Raw genomic sequence first — 24,915 nt, forward strand, 5'->3', positions numbered from 1 at the left:
CTTTTTACTTTACAAAGAAAATAGTTAGTCATATGAAATAAAAATTATTATAAAAATTTTAGTCACAATTGGTTTATATAATAAGATATATCTACAAATGTATAAATAATAAACAGGCAGGGGCTCAAAGAAGATATGGATGGCAAGATACCAACTTAATCTTTTCATAGAGCCCCTACGGATCATAACAATAATAGTAATATATGGTTAATAAATCAAGTAGAAATTTTAGGAGAAAAAAAAAAAAAGAAATAGTAAAAAAGAAGATATAATATTTAAGAATAAAAATAGAGAAAAAAGATGTATCAATTAAAAGTACAAACGTCCTCAATTAGTCAAAAAAGAAGATATAATATTGAAAAAGTGAAAAATTTTTATTGAAAAAAAAAAAAAGATATATATATATATATATATATATATATATATATATATATATATATATATATATATATATATATATATATATATATATATATATATTGATTTGATATATATATTGATTTTGTTAAGAAGGAGATATAATATTAATAGATACTAATAGTCACAAAAGGTAATAAAAAGAAGATATTTAAATACAAATTTTAATAAAATATATGATATCATATTCAACATATAATATATAAAGATTACATTTAATATCTAAAAATACAAACAGTTAAATAATCAGATATAATACTTAAAAAACAATTTTTTGTAAACAAAAATAAAAATTAATCCGAAAGATTTAAAACGTAAGTTTTTGCTTGACACTGAAATGAATTTAAAGACTTTACTATATTTAAATTGCCTTTCAGAAAAGAGTTCTATAGCTTGGGACCTCTATAAGTTATACTATACTCTGTGTATTTGTTTACTTTTTTAGGTAATTTATATGTGTTACTTTGATTTATTCTTAAGAAATACTTCTCATTTAGATTTTTATTAAATTTACTTATAAAGATTTCAGGAGTTAGATTATTGGTAATTTATACATAAAGATTAGTTGTTGGTAAATATTTATCTGATATATGTTCATCATTTTCATATCCATCATTAAAGGTTTAGTGTGGTCCCCTTTTTTTTGTTGTATATAATTCTACAAGCATGTTTTTGTAACGAAAGAATTTTTTTAAGTTTTGTTGGTTGACAACTTGCCCACGTAATATTTGCATAAGTAATGTAACAATGGATTAAGCTAAAGTACATGAGCTTTAGACTATGTGAATTTATGTATGGGCGAGTTCGATACATAATACTAATGGTTCTACTAATTTTTGACTGTATATATTTTATATGTGGGAGCCATGATGAATGATCATCCACAATAACTCCTAAAAACTTTAAAGTATATTGTTTTTTAATTTGTTTATAATTTATAATAAGTTTTGGCAGTTTTAGAGAAAGGGTTTCTTCATGTGTTTTTTTATGAAACAAGGTATATTGTGTTTTTTCACCATTAGGAGAAAGTTTATTTGACCTGAACCAATCATTTACTTTTTCTAATTCAATGTTCATGTCAGCATAAAGTTGATTAATATTGCAGTTAGATAAAAATAGATTTGTTTAGTCTGCAAACATGATAGCATTTAGTTTTACTCATGCATTATTAAAATCATTAACATAAATTAAAAATAAGAGCGGCCCTAGGATCGATCCTTGAGGCACTCCACACAGAAAATTCAGTATTCCGGATTTTTGTTTTGAACATATTGTTTTCTATTAGATAGATAACTTTTTATCCAATGATATAGTTTATTGCATACCCCGTACCATTTTAGTTTTTCTAACAGAATAAAGTGATCAACGGTGTCGAATGCCTTGGATAAATCTATGAATACTCCGAGAGTAAACTTATCATTTTTAAAACCATTAGTTATTTGGTCGACTAATTCAATAATGGCATGTTCTGGTGAATGTTTTTTTTGAAAACCGTAAAATAATCAAATATTCTATTATAAACTACACGTTCAAAGATTTTTGAGAAAACAGAAAGTACCGATATGGGTCTATAATTTGATACTTCGGCGTGATCATTATTTTTATAAATTGGGTATACTCTTGCAAGCTTAAGTATATCAGGAAATACTCCTTGATCTAAAGATAGGTTGAAAATGTTGAACAAAGGCTTTGTAATGCTTTTTTTTTTGTTAGATATAAGGATATTACTGGGAATTTCATCAAATCCTGGAGATTTTTTTTTTTTAAAGAAAAATAAGCTGCGTCAAATTCAAGAAAATTTAAGTCACAATCATGCATTGTTTCATCTGTTGATTTTTTTAGATATGTCTTAAATGACGTAGAAGTTGGTATAATTTGGTTTGCGAGACTAATCTCAACATTTGTAAAGTATTTATTAAACTCGTTAGATATTTTATAAGGACAAAAAATATCTGATTTATTAATATAAATTCTTTGAGGTAATACTGAACTTTTTGTTTAACTTCGGCCCATTATGTCGTTAATTAATGATCATGTTTTTTTAACATCAAACTTGGAATTGCTAATTTGTTTACTATAATACATTTTTTTTTGTTTTTTTAAGAAGATGTTCATAAAGACTCTTATAATTTTTATATATTTTCTCAGTCTCTGTACTTTTATATTTTAAGAACTTGTTGTATGGTTTTTGTTTTTTTTAGAACACTTTAAAAGTGTTTTATTCATCCAAGGGTTATTAAGTGCTTTTGTTTTAATTTGTATTTCTTCATATGGACAAGTTTCGTCGAATATCGCTAAAAATTTAGCTAAAAAAATACTAAAAGTTTCGTTTGTTTTATGAAAGTTATAGACATCATTCTAATTTTCTAAATTTAATTTATTCGATAGTTTATTTGTATTATTGATGGTCAAGTTACGTTTTTTTAAGTTTGTAAACTTTGGCTGAGTATCATACATTTTTTTTTAATAGTAATGTAGATCGGGAAATGATCGCTTATATCTGTTTTAAAAATGAAATAAAAATGACTGAAATGACGTTTCTAAGTAATTGTTAATAAGTGTACTATCAATTGCTGTTTTTGAGGTTTTTATTCACTCGAGTAGGTTTATTGATTACTGGCAAGACATTGTATCTAAACAACATTTCAAAAAACGATTTAGTTTTTGGAAAGTTGTGGTAATTCAGAAGTTTAAATTTATATCACCGGTTATACATAATTGTTGTTTTTTTTTATTTATTTTCAAAACTCAATTTTCAATAAAATTTTGAAACAATCTGATTTCTCCACATGGTGGACGGTAAGCACATCCAATTATAGTATTTTTATTTTTGTTATTAATTATTTCAATAAAAGACTTCCATAGTTTTCTTTTACTAAGCATAATTGTTTTTTTATCTTAATATATATTTTTCAAGTATGTAAAATCCTAGTCCTGCACCTTTTTTATGGTACCTCGTGGTTGGCTAATTACTTTGTAATTTAGCAATCTATAGTTAGAGTTTGATTCAATCGGACTATCTGTTTCGTGCCAAGTCTCTGACGCAGCTATGATGTCAAACGTGTAGTTTATAATATTTAAAAATTCTTTAAAATTTTCAAAGTTTTGACTCATGCTTCTTATGTTAAAATGTAATGTAGAAAAAGAATTAATATCTTTTTTTATTTTAAAATTATAAGGATCAAAATATGATGTATTTATTAAGTTCATTTCAGTTTCTTTAATAATATTTAAATTATCTTCAGAAAAGTTAAGAAAATCCTCAGAAGGATCAAAATTTAAATTTTTGAAATCTTAATTAGCAAAAAAATTTTCAGCCATTTTTAAAAATTAAAAATAAAAGATAAAACAAGAGCTTATTCAAGAACTCATATAATAATATTACTTATTTTTAAATAGTCGACAAAATTTCAACTACATTTATATTTTTTTGCTTAAAATCGTGAAATAATTTATTATATAGAACTTTGCATAATAGCCATTTTGCCGATGAGTTTTTGCTTGTGCAAATAGTTCTTGACGAATTCTCCTAGTTGTTTCACTAAAATCCTCATTTATATATATATATTAGTACTTTTTAGTTTGTTCATTTTATCCATAATTATCGCTTTATCTTCAAAGCCATGCAACTTTAGCACAATCGTTCGCACTCATTCAGAACCACCATTACCAACTCGATGAGCACGTTCAATCCTAATATCATTTGCAATTTCAAGTTTTTCAACAAAGAGTTTTTTGACTTTTAGTGTCTTCCCAATCTTTTTCATCTGCACCTTCAATGAGTTCATCAATCCGTAAGTTATTTTGTTTATTTCTATCCTCAATGTCTACGCTTTTTGATTTGAGTTCAGCGTTATCAGAAATGATTTTTTCTTGTATTTTTTTTACATTAGTTATTTCTTCGACTACCTTTGCAATTTTATTATCAACACCCTTTGCTTTGACTTCCCATTCATCACCAATAAAGTTCATGCTTCCTTTAATTTCACAAAGTTCCATTTTTACATCATAAACATCTTTTTGAAGCGTTTCAATTTTTATACTTAAACTGCTAGCAATTTCACGAAAAAAAACTTATGGTGTAAGTTGGTAAAACTTTTACGAAGCTAATCGACTCATAGCATTTACTATGGAAGAAAAAAAAAAATTTAATTATTTTTTTTTTTTGATTTTTGAAAATATTAAAAAAATGTATTTTTTACAAAAAATTAAAAAAAAAAATTTTTAAGGGTTTTTTAACAGATAAAAAGTGGGCTACTGTTTTGGATTGTTACACAAACTAATATTTGGCACCAGTTAAACTTTTAGTTTGAAACTGTTGCTAAAATAAATATTTGTAAAAACAAATTCTATAATTATTGCACTTAGTAGTACATTATTAATCATTTTTATAGTTTGAGCCAACTTACCCCTACCCTTTACCCTTATCTGACTTACCCTGGGTGGGGTAAGTCGGCAAACCTTTTTTTTTTTGAGGCCCCAGAAAGAATACTTTTTTAAATAATGAATGTAAGTTAAAAATTTTAACTAAATTCATACTCTGCTGTGTTCTCCTTTTAGCCAGCGCTTTCGCGTTCAAGGCTTTTCGCGCTCGCTCACACGCCTGCCAAAACTTTGGCGAGCGCATAAAAAAGCGCTTACCAAAAAAATAAAAGCGTTATGTTTTAAATTGCAACATAACTTTTTTTTTCATTTGTTCAACTTTTATGAAAAATGGCCTTTTTATCAGTTTTTTTTCTAGTACTTATTCAAAGCAATCATTTTTCGCTATTTTCATTTTAATTTAAATAGCAGAAAAAAAATGAATTTTTTAGGTCGCGCAGGCTAACTTAAAAATGACCATCCTGCTAGCGCTTTCTTGTGCGCTGGCATTAAATTTCAAATGGAGAGGACTGACTCTATATGACTGCGCATTATTAATTACAAAAATTTTTGCCTTTAGGTCTACTGAGCTAAAAGAGACTGAGGCAACTAGCCTACCTACATATGGTACTGTAATGAAATATATAAAAAACTGTAATTTTATTTTTAAAAATATTTCAAATTTTTTTATTTTAACTTATTAAGTTTATGTATAAAAAAAGAAAACGTTGAATATACGGCACACTATATTCAAAATTTCTTTTTTTATATAAACTTAACTTCATATCAAAAGTTAAATACAATCTTGACAAATTTTAAAGCAAAGTCTTGAAAATTATTAATTTCAGCTAAATTGATAAAATCATTTTGATAACTAATTTAGGGTACTTGCGGTGTAACTCGTGGATTACGGTCTTTGACGAAATTTGAAGTTTTAAATTTTTGAAACAGGAGCTCCTATTGAAAAATTTACATAACTTTCCTTATTACACTTCTTTTTTTTTTTTTGCAGACTAAAAGATATATTTCAAATAACATTGGTGCTTAAAATAAAATGGTAACATTGACACATCTTTAGAAAATAATATTTTTTTTATTAGCTATGACAAATTAAGTTTGGTATGCGATATTTCTATGTGTATACCAATCATGTTGCTGCCATAAATTGAATTAGTTGTCTGATATTATTATTAGATAATTAATTTTGTTGTTGGGGTTCAACTGTTAATATTACCCCCTATATGCGGTAACAATGATAGTAGTATGTTTTATGCTGTATATGTTAAACTTACACCATGAGGGGTAACATTGTCATTGGAGTATTAAAAAACAAAATAGAGAAAACATTTTTAATATATTTTATATTTTATAATGAACAAACAGAGAATTATTTTTAAACCTATCTATAAAAATATTATATTTGAAAATTATCTATTAGTGCTCAAGTCTTTAATCATATACATTATAGTCAATTATATTGTAAAAAAGTATAACATATTATATTGTATATATATATATATATATATATATATATATATATATATATATATATATATATATATATATAATATATATGTTTATATATATATATGTATATATATATATATATGTGTGTGTGTGTGTGTGTGTGTGTGTATATGTATGTGTGTGTATGTATATATATACATATATATATATATATATATATATATATATATATATATATATATATATATATATATATATATATATATATATGTATATATATGTATATATATGTCTGTGTGTGTATGTATGTGTATGTGTATATGTATGTGTGTGTATGTGTATGTATGTATGTATGAGTATAAACTGGCATAAGAATAGGTCGAGGGGGGGGGGGGGGCAGAGGGAGCGATAGCCTCCCCAACTAAAAAAGGGGGGGGGGGGGCCAACACTGCATTTTCTAAATAGTTTTGAAAAAACTCTTATAATAGCAACTGCGGAGTTATCATTTTCCAGTCTGTAATGACTCAATCACAATTAAACATTGCCATGGAAAAGTATATCCATAAAACTGTTTAAAATTAGTATTTTAAACAGTTTTATGGATATACTTTTCCATGGCAATGTTTAATTGTGATTGAGTCATTGCAGACTGGAAAATGATAACTATCGCATACTAACTATTTTTTAAATGAATGAGTGCTGGCAAAAGATTACTATCACGTTAAAAAGATGATTAATCACGTTGAGCGTGATAAATTGAATAAATAGAGCATTTTTATCTATTTTGCTTTATCATACGAAATTTAGGAACTTTTCCCTTTTTAACATATGTTTTCAGCCCCCCCCCCTCATCTTTTGTGACCTTCCTACTCAACTGTGTATATATGTGTGTGTGTGTAATAGGGTGTGTTCTCATTTCCCGTAAAAATCTAGTTCCTGGGATTCCGGGACAAAAATGAATAATTTCCCGGGAAATCCCGAGATTAGGTAACAAGCAAGAATTTACCCAATTAGGTGGGGGAAATGTGAAAATTCAAACAAATACAAAAAAAACGCCTTTTTAATACTATTACTTTTAACAAGAAAATAAATACAAAATAATTCGAAACTTAAAAACTAAGATTCTCAAAACAAAACAAATGTTATTAAACTTTAATAACATATTTTATATATATTAATTTTTGAAATAATTTTTTAAAAAACATAAATTGTCAATAGTTCTATTACTTAACGATAACCGAATTTTCGTAAAAAAATGACCTGCCGCCAATTATAGATATTAGAAAAATCTTTGCCGGACAATTAGATTTTGTGTTTTTCTCAAAACAGTAAAAAGCGCCTTTTAGAAAAACGCTCTTCAATTTGGTTCGGCCATAAACAACGTTTTAGCCCCATCATTACTGCATTTTAACTTTTCAATTTCAGCAGAATTTCCAACACCATCAATATCCTCAACAAATAGCTTAGAAAATTTTTTAGCCGTAGCTTGAAGGACTGATTTGGAAGGCAATAATAATACAGAATCTATGTCCGATTCGTGTTTATAATTTGATGAATTATTTAAATATTTTAGCAGACCAACTAAATTTTTATTCCGTTGTTCAACAATTCTCTGTTGCACATACTGCAGCATTTTAACCAAAAAACAAATTTTTTTATTGTGCAAAACATCTAATATAAACACTAATACACCCTCTGCATCAAGTAAATATGCGTTGCGTCAGCCAAGTCTTTCAATTCCCAATTTAATTGGTTGTAACACCGTTACTACAGTCTGCACCACTAAATATTCATCCTGCAAAATATTGTTAATATTGTTGTGTTTAAAATCTATCAATACTTTTAATATACATGTTTTTAATGTAATAAATTGCTCCAACATTGTAAGAAGACTATTCCACCTTGTCTTTACATCTAGTATTAACTTGAGTTCTTTATTGTGTGTAATTTTTAATTATTTTTGTAAAATTTCATTTTTGAGTGGTGATTTAGGAAACATTCGTACAATTCTCTGGACCTTTTGAATTGTTTGTGCCATACTTATGTAGCCTAATAATTCGTCAGTGATCTCAACGTCTCGTAAATTTAATAAATTGTTGTTTTGGCTTGACTATAAATCCACTGAAGTTGTAAATCAATTTCTTCAGACTTGTCATCTTCACTATTATTTTCATTAGAATTCTGACTGTCTGGTGCATTACACTCACTGCGCAATGAATTTGAAATCACTGATTTTTTGTAGAGAACATCACAAACTGATAAATGTAACCCATGTGCATAACAAAGTTGATGTTCCAACCCGTTTAATCTTCCATATTTTTTTATAAATAATGCACCGTCAGTTACATTAGAAATTATATGCTTCTTTGTAGATGAATTAAATTCGGATAATTTATTTTCAACCATATCAATAATTTTTTAAAGATTTTTTAAAGATGTGTAGTCGTCCATTGAAATAGAGAATTTGCATAGTCATTTTTTTAACCACTCCTTGTTTTGCTTGATGGTATTAGCTTTTTACTAAATTCATTACATGTAAAGGGTTTTTTGGCATAATCATTCCTTTATCAGATAATGATTTTTTTATAAATTCAGATTATGCAATAGCATTAATAGAAAAGCCATCCTCAACCGCCAATCTTGAAACAATTTCTTCTATTGATTCCTTTTTTATAAATGAAGTAATTTTAAGTTGAGCATTTCTAACTTCAAAATTTGTGTCTTCGTTTGGCCTTTTTTTCGTTACTTCAATTTCGACTTCCTTGTGAAAGTTTTTTAAATGACGAAGAAGACCACTTGTTGAAAATCTTTTACACATTATTGTTGTTTACACATTATTGTTGTTCATAATTACAAGTAACAGGTTCTTTGTTTTTTCCTTAGATCCACTTGACATGATGGAGTATATTTATTATCCTATTAATTAAATAGATTAAAATATACTAAAATATAAGTATAAAACTATATTACCTACAATTAAATCCTGAAATAGTGTGCTGATAGTAGATTTATATAAATAATGTTACATTAGTTCTAATTACTAAACATATGTTTTAAACTTCACTTAGTTTTTCACTTATTCTACTTTTTATATACTTAACTCTTAGGTAACTAATTACTTTACTTACCAACTTTTATGCTAATTAACTAATTACTTTTTTTTGCACGTACAAGTACCTGTAACTTGTCCGTGATTTGGTTTGTTTATTTAAGCTTTATATGCTGTAAGTTACAACATATAAAACTTAAATAAGTAAATCAAATCTAATTATATATCAAGTTCAATAATAATAATCTTAGACACAAACCGAAACTGCAAAATATTGATGATTTAATTATCCTCTGTAATATATCTTCCTAACTTTTATAGAAATTCATTACAAAAGGGAAAAGGAAGATATTAGTACTCAAATTTTGAGTATTATATTTTTAATATCTTAACACATGTTTAAAAAATGTTAAAAAAAATTTCTGGGATTCGCGGAAATTTCCAGGATTCCGGGAAATTTCATTGAAATTCTGGGATACCAGGATGGTTTTTTACCACCGGGTTCCCGTTTGAGAAACCCTAGTGTGTATGTAGGTATGTATGTGTGTGTGTGTGTGTGTGTGTGTATGTGTGCGTGTGTGTATATGTGTGTGTGTGTGTGTGTGTGTGTGTGTGTGTGTGTGTGTGTGTGTGTGTGTGTGTGTGCGTGTGTCTGTATATATATATATATATATATATATATATATATATATATATGTGTGTATATATATATATATGTGTATATATATATAAATATATATATATATTTATGTATGTATATATATATTTATGTGTGTATATATATATATACATATATATATATATATATATATATATATATATATATATATATATATATATATATATATATATATATATATATATATGTATATATATTTATGTGTGTGTAATATATATATATATATATATATATATATATATATATATATATAAATATATTTATATATATATATATACATATATATATATGTATATATAGTATCTTATGATTGTAAATTACCTTTTATGTTTTCTTTTTTTTTTTTTTTTTGTTATTGTTGTTGTTGGTTTTTGTTGGTTTTTGTTTTCTTGAATGAATTTTGAAAATTTTCTTGTAATGGATAACTTTGAAATTTGAATATATATAACATTGCATGACCGTAAGTATATCTGATATTGAATATATATAGCATTGCATGACGGCTAAATAAAACACGACTAACTTTTCAGTTAACTAAAATTAGTCGACTAACTTTTTAGTTAACTAAAATTACCCGACTAACTTTTTAGTTTAAATAAAATTCTAATCAAATAAAGTATTTGTATTTTTCCCCAGCTCGAAGATAAATGCCCATGAGGTTGTTGGATCTGTTTAAAAACACCCAATCGGCGCGGAATGTAAAAAAGACGTCATTTTGACAATTAAATTAAATTTGGTACGTTTATTTACCGTCTAATTTATTTATTTTTTTATTTGCCGCGTTCTATAGGTAGTGTGCAATAATAATCGCACATCATGAGTACTCTCCCCTGGCTTATTGCAAGGGTGGAGTAAATCTCCAATTTTTACCAGAAATCTCTTTGATTTCAATTAATTACTTTCCATTCAATCTACGCTTTTTACCCTCAAACACCGACTCCTCCTAACAATTTATAACCACCCCAAAATCCAAAAATACGCGCATAAAAAAAAAGGAATGATAACCGAAAAAATAAAGCAAAATATAGTATGGTAAAAAATATTCTAAAACAAAAAAAAATTATCATAAGTTTTATTTATATATTCATTAATGTCAAAAAATTGCTATTTATTATTTGGAATAAATATCTATAAAAAAGAACTTCTTTTTTAAAATTGAAACTATTATTTTCAGTACCACACCTCTATGAGCAAGTTTAACAACAATGTCACGTTAGTTTCCGTTAAAATATGATAGCATGTTTATGTTTTTATCAAAGTCGTTTTCACTTGAATGATCACAACTTTTAGCCCCGATCGAATAACTGTTTTCGGTATATTATACTTTTCTTTTAAATACTCGGACTGTTTCGGCCATTTTTTACTCAAACTACGTAACTTTTTATCTTTTTAAAACCAGTAAACAAATAAATAGCAAAGGATGCGTTTTACAAACTTCGAAAAAAGATCTATAAAGAACAAAGTTCTTTCGAATGCTTATGCATTCGAAAGAACTTTGTTCTTTATAGATCTTAATGCGTTAATGCGTTAACAATTTTTTTCGAGTCCAAAAAGTACATAAAAACGCAATATTCTTATGCGCATGCACAAAACTCTACAAAACTGCTGTAAAAGATTAAACGTAATATAAGATAATCCACGTAATTTCCGGTATTTCTAATGAAAGGCTCTTTTACTTGTGGCCTATTAAAGCGATCCTTATTGTTTTAACGCTCGCTTTATTATGTATATATGGCTACCGCATACCGAAAAGAATCTGGCAACCATGGCCATGTGATGAACAAAAGTAAAACATTCAAACATGATTTTTAATCCCGCCACTTTATATCTTAAAGATGTAGCTTTTGATAAAATGAATATATATTTTTATAATTATTATGGGTTTGCTTTTTAAGCTGTTGATTTAAATCAAGTTTTTTTTTTCTAAAAAACTCAAGATTATTTTTTGTGTTACAAAGAAACATAAAATAGCTAATGATTTTAAAACCGCTCCTTTTATTACATAGTTAAATTAATTCATACATTATCTTTCAAATGAGTTATTAGAACACTATTTCAAACGTTACAGGGTTTATGCGAAATATAAAACATTTTTAAAGAAAATATAAAACATTTTTTAAGAAAATATAAAACATTTTTTAAGAATTTATAGAACATTTTTTTAGAAAATACAAAACAAATTGTAAGTAAATAAAAAACAAATTTATAAAATGATAAAACATTAAAAATATATATATAAAACAATTTTTAAGAAAATATAAAATTTTAGTTATTTAAGAGTGCATTTATGATGTATAAAGTTATTCATAAATTTCTAAATAATAAAGTTTATTTTTTTAATATAACTAAAACTCATTATATTTAAAGATATAATATAAATAACAAAGTATCCACTTTAATAAAACTCTTGCCTTGCTATGCCTTTCAAAACCCATCTTCTCATATAACAATACCAACCACAAAAATCAATGCCAATTGTCGGTATAAGCCAATGTAAAGTTGCCTTAACTTCATTGCTGGTTTTTGGAAACGGCCTTATAGAAGTATAATTAGCTTTAAGACAACTAAAGTATTCCTCGATCGGATTCAAATGCGGTGAATAAGGTGGCAAAAAGTAAACTGAAACATTGGATTGGCCGAGCAAATTGATTACATCTCTTCGACGATGAAATGCACAATTATCCAATACTAGTACAAAATGAGGATTTGTTTGGAAATACGGTCTTAAATTATTGGTTATAAAATCACAAAAAATATCGCCATTATAGGCACCATCCACTATCTTAAAGCTTAGAACACCATTAACTGTTATAGCGGCCATTAGACTTACATTCTTTCCACGATTTGCTGGCACTGTAACAAAACATTTTGTATTCTTTATAGAATAGCCATATTGCTTAGAAGTATGTAAGTTAAAGCCTGTTTCATTTAGAAATACTAAGTTATTGTCAGGAATTGAATTAATAGTCCTGCAAAAACTTTGTCTTAAATCAACGTTTTGCAGCGAGTTCCTTTCTTTTGGTACTAATGTAAGTCGTTTTCTAGTGAACTCCATCGACTTCAAATACTTAGATATTGTTGTTATAGATACATTAATATTCCTTTCCATGAGAATGTTTCTCAATGATGCTAAAGTATGAGATGGATCATGCTCAATTAATAATCGAATTTCAGATTTAAGCGTCTCGTTATAAGAGCTGCGCCTTCCTTTTTTTACTGATGTGATTTCATCATCACTAAGTCCTTTACTGATTTTATCAGAAATCGAACGTGTTGCCAAAAACTGATATTTCAACTTCTTCTGCTATTTCTTTTAACTTCATTTCTTTTAGAATTGACTTTCTTATGGTTCTTACAATATCCTTTGTAATAAGTGTTCTTTTTTTCCTTTCTCTCTCATTTTCCATTTATCAGTTAAAACAACAAAATAAATCTTCAATAATATATTTTAATTATTTATTATTATTTATTATTATTATTCAGTGATCAAATACAAATACAATAATCTATTTATAATTTGATGAAGAGGTGCTACACCAGGCCCCCCTATGCTGACGAACATGGAGATACAGAAGCTACAGACAAAGCAGCAATTGTATCTATAAAGTTACTTTCTTATGTTGTTTTTGAAAGCGTTGATGGATTGAGCGTTCACTGCTTCTTGCGAAAGCGCATTCCATGGGGCGACAATTCTATTTGAAAAAAAAGTTATACCGCTCCTCGCAGTTTTTTACCATCTGACGTTCTAGTTTATGGTTATGGCCTCTTAGAATATACTTATCTTTAATTTTTGAAATTTTTTGCGGGACAACAAAACTAACAAGCTCGAGTTTACGAGTGATTTTGAATTGCTCGATAAGATCTGCTCTTTTGCGGCGTTCTTCAAGAGTTGTTAAACCGAGCCGTTGGAGTCGATCTTCATAGGTCATGTGTTTAATAGTCGATATTGTTTTTGTTGCTCGATGTTGGACTTGCTCGAGAATGGCAATGTCTGATTTTAAATGCGGTGACCAGGCTTGTACAGCAAACTCAAGATGGGGGCGAATGTAAGTGAGATACAGAGTGCGCCATAAATAAAAACTGCGACTGCGAAATGTTTTTTTGAATCGCCCTAGCACTCTATTCGCTACTGATGCGGCTGACTCTATTTGCGGTCTAACGTTAAGGTCATTCGAGACCATCACACCAAGGTCTCTTTCGACTTCGGTTTCTTCGAGAGGACGACGGGTGCCGTCGACGTTTGACATTGAGTATTTGTACGTTGACTTGTTAGATCCGCGCCCAACATGCATTACTTTGCATTTCTCAACGTTGAAATGCAAGAGCTAAATATGTGACCATTTCACTGCTCTGTCAACGTCATCTTGGAGAGTGATGTTGTCCGACTCCTTTTTAATTATCCCTATTATTTTGCTGTCGTCGGCAAACAGTTTCATATGATGAGTAATACTGTCCGGAAGGTCGTTTACAAAGATTACGATTATAAGCATAGTAAGGCATGATAACACATGTATTGCATTTAAAAAGTTTTCTTTGGATTAAGAAAAGCATTTGTTTAATATGGATATAGTAATTTTTCTATTTTTCATTGTACTTGATATAAACTTAAAACTATAACGAACATTACTCACCATATTAAATCTGTTAAGTTTGGAATAAAAGTTTTATATCTTATAAATATAAAACTTTTATTCCATACTTAAAAGTCTGATTCCAAACTTTAAGGTATGATAAAAAGTTTGATAATAGACTCAAAAAAATGTAAGGCCTTTTAAGGCACTTACAACTGACAACTAATTTACTACCGCCATCCTTTTTTTTATTTTTATAGTTCTCTTCTTTGTCATGAATAAACCTCATAAATTCCAAAGTGTTAAGGAGTAATTACGTAATTAAATGTTTTATATTTTCTTAAAAAAAGTTTTATATTTTCTTAAAAAATGTTTTATATTTTTTTTAAAATTGTTTTATATTTTTTTTAAAATTGTTTTATATTTTCTTAAAAATTGTTTTATATTTTCTTAAAAATTGTTTTATATTTTCTTAAAAAATGTTTTATATTTTCTTAAAAATTGTTTTATATTTTCTTAAAAATTGTTTTATATTTTCTTAAAAAATGTTTTATATTTTCTTAAAAAATGTTTTATATTTCGCATAAACCCTGTAAATGTCAAATAAATTGATTTCAAATTATGATATATTTAAAGTACTTTTTTTAGTTTAAAATTTCACTTGTATGATTTTATACTTTTGCGGTCCATGGTGGTTCAATAACTTGAGTCTTAAAATATTTTGTTCAATATGTAGATTAATAATTAATAAGTTTGATTTAAAATCCGCGGATGTCCGCCTGTTGTCTAATAATGATTTTTACACGTTTCATGCAGGAGGGCAACATTTTTTTTTTTTGTTCCTCGGATCCGATCATCTTATTTTTTTGCAAAACATCCTTTTTTTGACATCAAAATGAACATATAAATATTTGTAGTTTGCTCTATGTCTAGAAGTTGCCTAGAGTTGATTTAAATGATGTATTATTTTGTCATTTTAGCGAGGTATTTTTTCCTTTTGTTTCCGTTACTATTACGTTTATTTTTTTATTTTTTTTGAAATTAAGGTTTTACAATAAATTGTTGAGGCATAAACTGCCTGTCAATCTAGTTATATAATACTTGACAATTACAGAGTTTGTATAACTATTAGAAAATAAAATGTGGATTAGTTGTAGAGAAGCCATTCATTTTTTAGATGATTGTCTAGAAGCAGCTTAAACATTTTTAGAGATAACACTGATACAATGTCATTAGGAAAAGAGTTCCATTTATTTATTATTCTTAGAGAAAAAAAGTTCATACGTAAATTTAATCGCGAAGATTATTTTTTTAGTTTATATATATGACCACGAGTAATAAATTGGCTATCTATTTCAAAAAGACTTCTGTCACTATTGTTATTTTTGCACCATTTATAGACGTTGATTATGTCTGCACGAAGTAGCAGAAGTGTATTTTACGAAGTGTATTTTACAGTTGTCATATTTAACGCTAACAACCTTTGTTCATACGGTAGATCATATAATCCATTGATTCGTTTTGAAGCTCTTCTTAACACATTTTCTATTTGCCGTTTGTCTTTGAGAAGTCCAGGGTTACAGATTGATCCACAGTATTTTAGGTGAGAGCGGACTAGTGCTGAAAATAGTTTTTTGATGGATAATAAGTCTGGATATGATGTAAATGTTCTTTTTATTATTCCTATTATTTGTGTGGCTTTGTTGACTTAAATAGTTGTGTGTTTGGAAAATAATAAGTTCGAATCTATGTGAACACCTAAATCTCGTTCGCAACTTGTGGGTTTAATTTTGTGATGGGTAAATTTTGTGGGTTTAATGTTGTAATGTGTAAATGTTTGTGGGTTTACTCTTACGTTTTTTTCTGGATCATGCATATTATAAGTATGGGATTTGTTGTTGTTTCCTAAGTGCATTACAGAACATTTATCAATGTTAAATTTCATTCCCCATTTTTGAGACCATGTAACAAGAGCGTCGATATCATTTTGTAATTCTTGCGCAGATTGAGTATTTTCAATAGAACGGAAGATTTTGGTATCGACAGCAAAAAGAGCAGCTTTTGATTTGATTACTTCAGGGATATCGTTGACATATATAATAAAAAGTAACGCTGAAAGGACGGAGCCTTGGGAAACTCCACTTTTAGCGGGTACCCAATTTGAATAATTGCCATTAACAATAACTCTTTGTGTACGATTTTTCAAAAAGTTTTTAATTCAATATAGTATTGATCCATTTATACCATAAGCTATAAGTTTAGAAATAAGAAATTTATGTGGAACTTTGTCAAAGGCTTTTTCAAAATCGAGATAAATGTTGTTGATGGGAATATTATTATCCAGTGATGATGTCCAATAATTAATTACAGTTAAAAGGTTAGTTAAACAGGAATGATCTGGACGAAATCCATATTGGTGTGGACTTAATAAGTTATTGTTAATCAGGTGTGTCATGATATGATTTTTTATAATTTTTTCAAAGATTTTTATCATTTATTTATTTAGATTTTTATTATTTTTATTATTTAGATTTTTATTTTTTCAAAAATTATTATTATTTATTATCTAGATTTTTATTATTATTTCAAAGATTTATACTGATAGGTCTATAATTAAGTGCTTTTGATCTGTCTCCTTTTTTGAATACGGGTGAGTTGTTGCGTCTTTCCATATTTGAGGTATTGACCCACTCTCAAGTACTTTGTTAAAGATAGTAGATAGATGTTTAGACATTTGAAAGCATATTTTCAAATATTATTGGGTGTAATGCATCAGGGCCTGGTGATTTAGATGAGTTTAGACTTTTGAGGTATGTTTCGATATTTTCTGAACTTAGATCTATATTGTTTGTTAGTGGATTTACATTTTTACATGTAAGCTTAAATGGTGGTGTTGCTGTTATTTTTTTGTTTGAAAAAGTATCAGCAAAAAAACTATTGAACAGATGAACTTTATCTAAATCAGTAGTTGCAATATTATTGTACTGGGTGTAAAGTAGTAACAATAAACTAGTAGTAACAATATTATTGTACTGGGTGTCAGGGAATGCTTCTTTGTTTTTTATTTTTGATTTGACATACGAGTAAAATGCTTTTGGATTTTGGTCTATGTCTCTCGCCAGTTTTTTTTCAAATTCAATAATTGCTTTTCTGCACGCTGCTTTTGTTTTGTTTCGTGAAATGCGGTACTCATTATATGTTTCTTCATTTCTGTTCAATATATATTGACAAAATTTCTCTCGTTTAAATTTAAGTTCATTGATTATTTGAAAGTCAATCCATTTTGAGCGTTTTATATTATTAAAGTTAGATTTTGGTATATTATTGTTGATACTAGTTTTAAGTTTATTGAAAAAGATACTCCATAGTTGGTCTAAGTTGTATGTTGGACAGAGTTTAATATTTGCAAGGTCTTCATTAATTTGATCATAGTTCCCTTTTGTGTATAAATGTTTTGTATGGTATTGTGGTATATTTATAATAGATTCAATCGATACAGTAAAGTAGAGTAGTTGATGATGACTTTTGCCAATGGGTGCAAGATGAGTTAAAAAGGAAATCATGTTTTTATCAGAAGTAAATAAGAGGTCAATTGTAGAAGGACCTTGATTTTGTCTGATGTGTGTTGCTTTTGAAATATGTTGGGTTAAAAAAGAATCGCGAATATTTTCAGTTAATTTAATTGATTTAGAGTAATTTGTAATAGGTTGTTTTGGATTTTGCCAGCTTACTACTGTGATCAAAAAGTAAGGTGAATTTTTAATTTAAACTTCCGGCTTTATTCGAATCGTCCAATCTTTTTTATTTTTAAGTTGGTAGGAATGTCATTAACATTTGCGCCAAATTACATGTCAAACTCATAATTATTTTTTTTTGTTTACGCTTGTTTCTAAAGTACCAAAAGTGCATTCGGCGATTTTCACGATGTCTAATTTTGTTGAGCAAAGAAGTGCTATTAAATTTTGTTTGCGGAATGATATTTCTGCTGCTGAAACGTATCGAATGTTGCAAAAGGTCTTCGGTGAAGAGACTATGTCTCAAAAAAATGTTTACAAGTGGTACAAAGACTTCAAAAAAGGCCGAGAACGTGTTGATGACTTGGAACGCTCCGGACGACCATCGACATCGATTGATGATCGCCACATCAACAAAATCAAAGAATTGGTGCTTGCAAATCGTCGGTTAACCATTCGAGACCTTGTTGACATGGTTGGAAACTCATTTGGGTCGGTGCAAGCGATTTTGAAGGATCATTTGGGCCTCAGAAGACTCAAATCACGTTTGGTGCCGAAATTTCTCAATTTTTTTGAAAAAGAGCGTCGCGTTAAAACGTGTGAAGCAATGCTTTCTGACTATCAAGACGTCTACTAACAAATTATTACTGGCGATGAGACTTGGGTCTACGCATACGACCCTGAAACAACCGACCAATCGAGTGAATACCGTGAAAAAGGCGAGCCGAGACCGAAGCAACCACGTCAAAGTCGCTCAAAAATCAAAGTCATGTTGACTGTTTTCTTTGATTATTGTGGTGTTGTGCACTACGAATTCCTTCCAACTGGCCAAACTGTCAACAAGGAATATTATTTAAGCGTTATGCGACGTTTGCGTGAAGCTATTCGCAAAAAGAGACCGGAATTATGGGCCAATAACTCTTGGATTTTGCACCACGATAATGCGCCTTCGCACACAGCACTGGTTCTTCGTGAGTTTTTCGCCAAAAACTCTACCCATGTTGCTCCACAACCACCGCATTCGCCCGACTTAGCACCGTGTGACTTCTGGCTGTTCCTAAAGCTCAAGAGATCACTCCGGGGAAATCGTTTTGAGTCCATTGAAGAGATCCAACGTGAATCGGCACGCGCATTGAAGGCTATCCCTACCGAGGACTTTTCGGCATTCTTCGAAGACTGGAAAAAACGTTGGCAAAAGTGCATTGGGGCCGGGGGGGGGGATTATTTTGAGGGGGACGATACAGATTTGGAAGAATAAATAAAGGTTTTTCATTTTATAAAAAAATTCACCTTACTTTTTGATCACAGTAGTATACCTGGGTAGTTAAAATCTCCAATAATAAGAATGTTTGGATATTTGTTTGAAAGTTTGGCAATGTGTTGATTTATTCAGTTAGTGTTTTCATCGTTACGATATGGTGATCTGTAATATAAACTTAACAATAACTTAGAAGTTTTCGTTGCAATTTCACAACTGAGCGATTCAGATAGAAATATATCTAGGTTTATTAGGGATGACTTTAGTTTGGTATGTATAAATATTGCTAAACCTCTTCGGCAAGAACTATTGTTGTGATTTGTATGTAGTAAGTAAATTTTAAAAGCAAACTCGAGATCATTAACTTAAATTTTTTTATTTTTAGGCCGAGTTTCTGTTAAAATAATAATTTCGGGTTTCAGATTGTTTACAATTTGTTTGAGCTCATGGCGTTTATTTAAGAAGGAGTCGATGCTTGTGTATATAGCTATGACGGATTTAATTTCAGTAACTTTTTAATGGTTTGAAAATTAATCCAATTTTTTATAGTTTTTTTATATTTTTTGTTTGCTAAAACTAAGTTTGATGGCTTCATTGCGCCTAATGCACCATCGAAAGGGTGAGTTTGGTTCATTTTCAAGGAGTATTTGGTTTTTCTTATTTCTTTCTTTTCTAATTTGAGAATCGATTTGCCTTTCGGCGAGTGTCATATCTGGATTAATGAAGACGTTTGTATATTTTATGTTTTTGCGTAATTCCCTAGCGGCAAGTAAAACTTTATTACGTTCGCTGTTTTCAGGAAGTACTGCATTAATGGGCGGAGAAGTTTTTGAGTCTTTTTTGTTTTTTAATCTTATTTTTTTAATAGGTTTTTCATTGCCTTTACCTATTTCCTCAAATATCTCGTCAATTATTTTTTTGTCGTCGTTGTTTTTTTCAAGTTCATTTAAATTATTTGATTCTGGAATTCCAAAAACGATAATGTTTTTTTTACGCTTTTTTTCTCTTCCTGTTCAGGTAATATAGTTTTGGTAATTGAGTTTACAACAATAGCTTTTTCTGCAAATTTATTTTTGATATAAAGATTTGACCAAAATGTAGCTGAACTATTTTCGGTTTCTTTTTTCGATTCTAATAATTCAATTCTTTTTAGTCTTTGAATAGTTTCATTTTGATCACATATAATATCAGATAGTTCTGAACAGCTAAGTTTACCTTGCTTAATCATGAATATTGTTATGACGTCGTGTCGATTTTATGAAATTAATAATGAATAAATAATAATAATGTAAAATATGAAAATAATAACAGGAATAATAACAACAATAATAGTAAATATATATACATAGACTAAAAATTAAATTGAAAAAAAATAAAAAAATAAAAATGATATAGAAAAATATAGAAGTTTATAAAAATTTGCAAACAAAACGAAAAGAAAAACATTTTAAATAAAAATTTAAAAAAATAGTAATAATTATGTTTCTTACATGTTCAGGAAAAAAAAATACGGCTTGTCACGTGGAATGTTATTACGAAGCAAAGACCAAATTATTACTCAAACAGCGAGAAAATTGCGTGTTAACGCATTTTTTTTTTACGTTAAAATAATTAACTTTCAAATTTGAAACGAATAAATTAAAAAAACAAAGAAAAATTTTTTTCGACAAATTCGTTGCATTGTTAATAGCATCGTTCCTAAGGTTAAATTATCTTTCTAATAGTAAAAGAATTCTGTAAATCTGCACCGCTTATGAGATATCTTAGATTTACTAAAAGTTGCTCAACTAAACTCGCCCTATTCTTTGTTGGATATAATATAAAGATGCAGTGGCGTAACGAGGATTTTTGCGCACAGGTTAAAAATAAATAAAAATTTTTTTTACAATAAATTTAAAAAAATATTTTCATGCAAATTAGTTTTTTTTTTTTGCTTTACTTGTTTCTTTGGCGCCCATTTAAGCCTTCACGCCCTAGACAATTACCCCTTTGCCACCTCTCTCACATGTTGATTTTGATGCCAAAGTGTTAAATATTTTGATCATGTACAGACAATTTTGTATAACCACTAATTTATTTTTTTAAATCTAAACTTATTATTTTGCGACTACCATTTCCTGAATCATCATCTTCATCGTCAAATGGTTACTTAAACTTTTTTGATTTGATTGTTACCTTTTTAACTGGAATTAGTTAAAAAGGTAACAATCAAATCAAAAAAATTTAATTTTTTTGATTTGATTGTTACTTTTTTAATTTTTAATAATTTTTTTTAATTTTGTCGGATTTTTTGCTGACAAAAAAAATTTCTAATTTTTTTTGTCAGGTAAAAATCCGACAAAAATTCCTTCACGCAATTTTAAAAGCATAATTAAAGGAGGGGTTTCACTTTTTTTCTTATTACTTGCTTCTCAAGTTACTTTATATTTGGAATAATTAAAGAACATGTTGCATAAGTATCGCCTGAAAGTAAAACACTTACTTGATTAAAGCTTGCTAATGCTTTTACCGTTTCTTTTAAGTTAACTATTTCATCTATGTCGAGCAAATTTTTACTTATATCTTTGTATTGTTTTTTAGAATTAAAGATATCTATTATGAGGAGTGAAGTTTAAGCATTCTTTCTGCCATGAGAAACGTGGAGTGCCAACGAGTTTTCACATCTTGAATCAAATGAAGTGCGTATTTTTTTTCAACACCTTGTCGCATTTGGCTTTCTTCAAATAAATCATTAAGTTGAGATGAATAATTGAAAGCTGTAAAATTGATTGAAATGATTGATAGATAAAAGATTGAAATGATTGAAAGATGTAAAAACCTTCTTCAACTAAATTATGACATTTTTTACTACTAATTGCAAAACATGCCCCATGCATCTTATTGGTTGAATGTTTAAACTAAATTTTAAAGAACTTAAACAGTTGCGTACGTTACTGGCGTTGTCGGACACTACACTCATTATTTTATCATCAACCTTGAATTTTTCTAAAATTTTTAGTAAAGCGTCTTTAAAATTATCTGCTTCATGTCGCCCATTAAGGTATGCAAATCCCATACAAAAGCTGATGAAAGTGGTTATGTCAGAAATGAAATGTGCGGTTGCAGATATGTAACTATAGTTTTGAAAGGACTTCCACCCATCAGTAGCAATAGATAAAACTCTAATTGAACATAATTTAGACTTCAAAAGATCAACTTTTTCTCGATCTGTTAAAAGAGATCTTAACTTTTTTCGGCAAGGCTCTTTGTACTTTGGATTTTAGCAAAAAACAAATTCTTTAAAGGCATTACTTTCTACGAACATAAATGGAAGACAACTGGCAATAATGAATATCAGAAGACTTTAATTAATCTTATTGCTATTTTCTTTTGACAAACCGTTTCGTTTCTTTTTCAGCGTTATAGTTTCGTGGTCATGTTCAAGATGGTAATCTAGTATACTTTTTGATGTTTTACTTGAGAACTTTTAAGATCTGCTATTACTACATTCTCTGCAAACCCATTTCAATGTTTCCTCCTTAATTGAGTAATATTTGTATGTCGTTTTAGTAGTTTCCTCAATGGACTGTGTACCAATTTCAATTTCTTTTTGACTGACTGAAAAACTTAAACTGGTTTCGCCACCGTTATGATTTGGAGTAAACGTATTATTGTTTGACATAATTTAATAATTTAATTTCTTAAAATAAATTTATAGATATTGTTTAAAAGAACTAGGGGAAAGGCACAAATATTGTTTTTATAATCAACAAAAATCGATTTTGGGATGTGCTGTTGTAGTTTTATTTCCTTCATATATTTAAGATTGTGATTTTACTATTAACTGTGCAAAAATGAAATTTTCATGCATTTTATATTCAAGTTTTGTGCATTTAGTGGAATAGTTACTTTAATTTTATCTTTTGAACAAAGCAGACACAGTTTGTTTTAATGAAAATGATGACTTTTACCCATGATGGCATACTGACGAGTTGGGGGTGTTGAAATATTGACGAGTTGGGAAAACCTTTTTTTTTTATAAGAAAAATTTATTTTCAAGTAAAGTTAAAAGAAAGCGATGCTCCAACGTTTATTTTTTGGTCAAAAAAATACGTAAAACGCAATATATCCTATGCGCATGCGCAAAATTTTACAATGCTGGTGTGTAGCATGGAATGGTAAATTAGGATGGTTTCGAGTAATTTCTGACTTTTCTGAGGGAAGAATCTAAGGTTAAATGAAATTATTAAGTTACCCTCGATCCTAACTAGCCCCATCCTCCCCTATGCCATCATAGGAGCAGTGGTTGCCTATGATGGCATACTTGTGCTTTTTTTTACAATAAGAATAACTTATAAAGAAAATAAAACTGATGAAAACTCCCAAGGTAATTATTGTTCTAGATGTAACAAGAAATGTATCCATATCAAAACTTTTATTATTGGTCTTCAGGATACTGAATAATGAAGCTTTAAAGTTAAGTATGCCATCATTGGCGCCTTTCCCCTATTTATCTAGTATAAAGCAGGAAACCATGACAGTGAGGTTTCATTAAGGACATTCCATAAAACTTGATGTGTTGAGAAATTTAATGAAGTTATCACAATCAAATCAATTTAAAGACATTCATTAAAATTCCTTTAAACTTCAGAAATGACAAAAACCATATATAATTTGTGAAAAATAGGTAATTAAAATGTTTTGTTCGTACATGTACTGCCCCAAATGTTATTTTACTGAATTAAATAACGATCGGTTTTTTAGCAGAATAACTTGGTTAAAACAGCTGATATTTTAATAAAAAATAATTTTATGCAGAATCAATGGCGTATTAAAGCATTTCAAGCCGAAGGCAGATATACTTGGAGGGCCTCATTTGATGACAACTGAGGGTCTTTTCAAAAGGACTTTTTTTATTATTTGCTTTTTTTGGTAGTTTTGCCTCCTTCTCCACGAAAATGTCATGTCATGGCCCATAACTTTAGGCATATCACTACAAAAAATTTTTTGTAAGTTTTAGATTGATAAATCATTTTTTCTGTTTAAATTAAATCATAAAATTACTTAAATTAAACAATATTAGTAACAAAAATATTTAACTAATATATGCTATTTAATTTATTTTTTTTCTTTTTAGTTTAATACAGTATATATTTGTATATTTTATATATTTGTTTCAGATTAAAATTACGAGCCTCTTTTTCAAGCAGGCCTTAGGCAACTGCTTAGTTTATCTATACCGAATACATAAGTAAATTTTTTTCAATTTTTAAAATAAAAATAAAAGTAAATAGTTTGACATGATATTTAGTTAAACAATATAAATTTAATAAAAAACTTTAATTTTCTAAATTTTACAATCTAATTGTCGTAAATGAATATATTAGCGTTTTAAGAAT

General features: G+C 28.3%; 2 protein-coding genes across 2 annotated transcripts; one reads left to right on the top strand and one right to left on the bottom strand.

Moving 5' to 3' along the window:
* Nucleotides 1-17,271: 17,271 nt before the first annotated feature.
* On the bottom strand, nt 17,272-18,108 carry LOC136088251 (uncharacterized). Its single transcript, XM_065811936.1, has one exon. It carries the CDS (start codon nt 18,106-18,108, stop codon nt 17,272-17,274), a length of 837 nt encoding a protein of 278 aa, XP_065668008.1.
* Nucleotides 18,109-18,469: 361 nt separating this feature from the next.
* LOC136088252 (protein GVQW3-like) lies at nt 18,470-18,916 on the top strand. Its single transcript, XM_065811937.1, has one exon. It carries the CDS (start codon nt 18,470-18,472, stop codon nt 18,914-18,916), a length of 447 nt encoding a protein of 148 aa, XP_065668009.1.
* Nucleotides 18,917-24,915: the final 5,999 nt, after the last annotated feature.

This window comes from Hydra vulgaris, chromosome 12 (assembly GCF_038396675.1).
Source record: "Hydra vulgaris chromosome 12, alternate assembly HydraT2T_AEP".
In the NCBI taxonomy this organism is placed as follows: Eukaryota; Metazoa; Cnidaria; class Hydrozoa; order Anthoathecata; family Hydridae; genus Hydra; species Hydra vulgaris.

Coding starts and splice junctions, on each gene's coding strand:
- LOC136088251 (XM_065811936.1), bottom strand. CDS start 18,108: ATGATTTCCTTTTTAACTCATCTTGCACCCATTGGCAAAAGTCATCAT.
- LOC136088252 (XM_065811937.1), top strand. CDS start 18,470: ATGTCTAATTTTGTTGAGCAAAGAAGTGCTATTAAATTTTGTTTGCGG.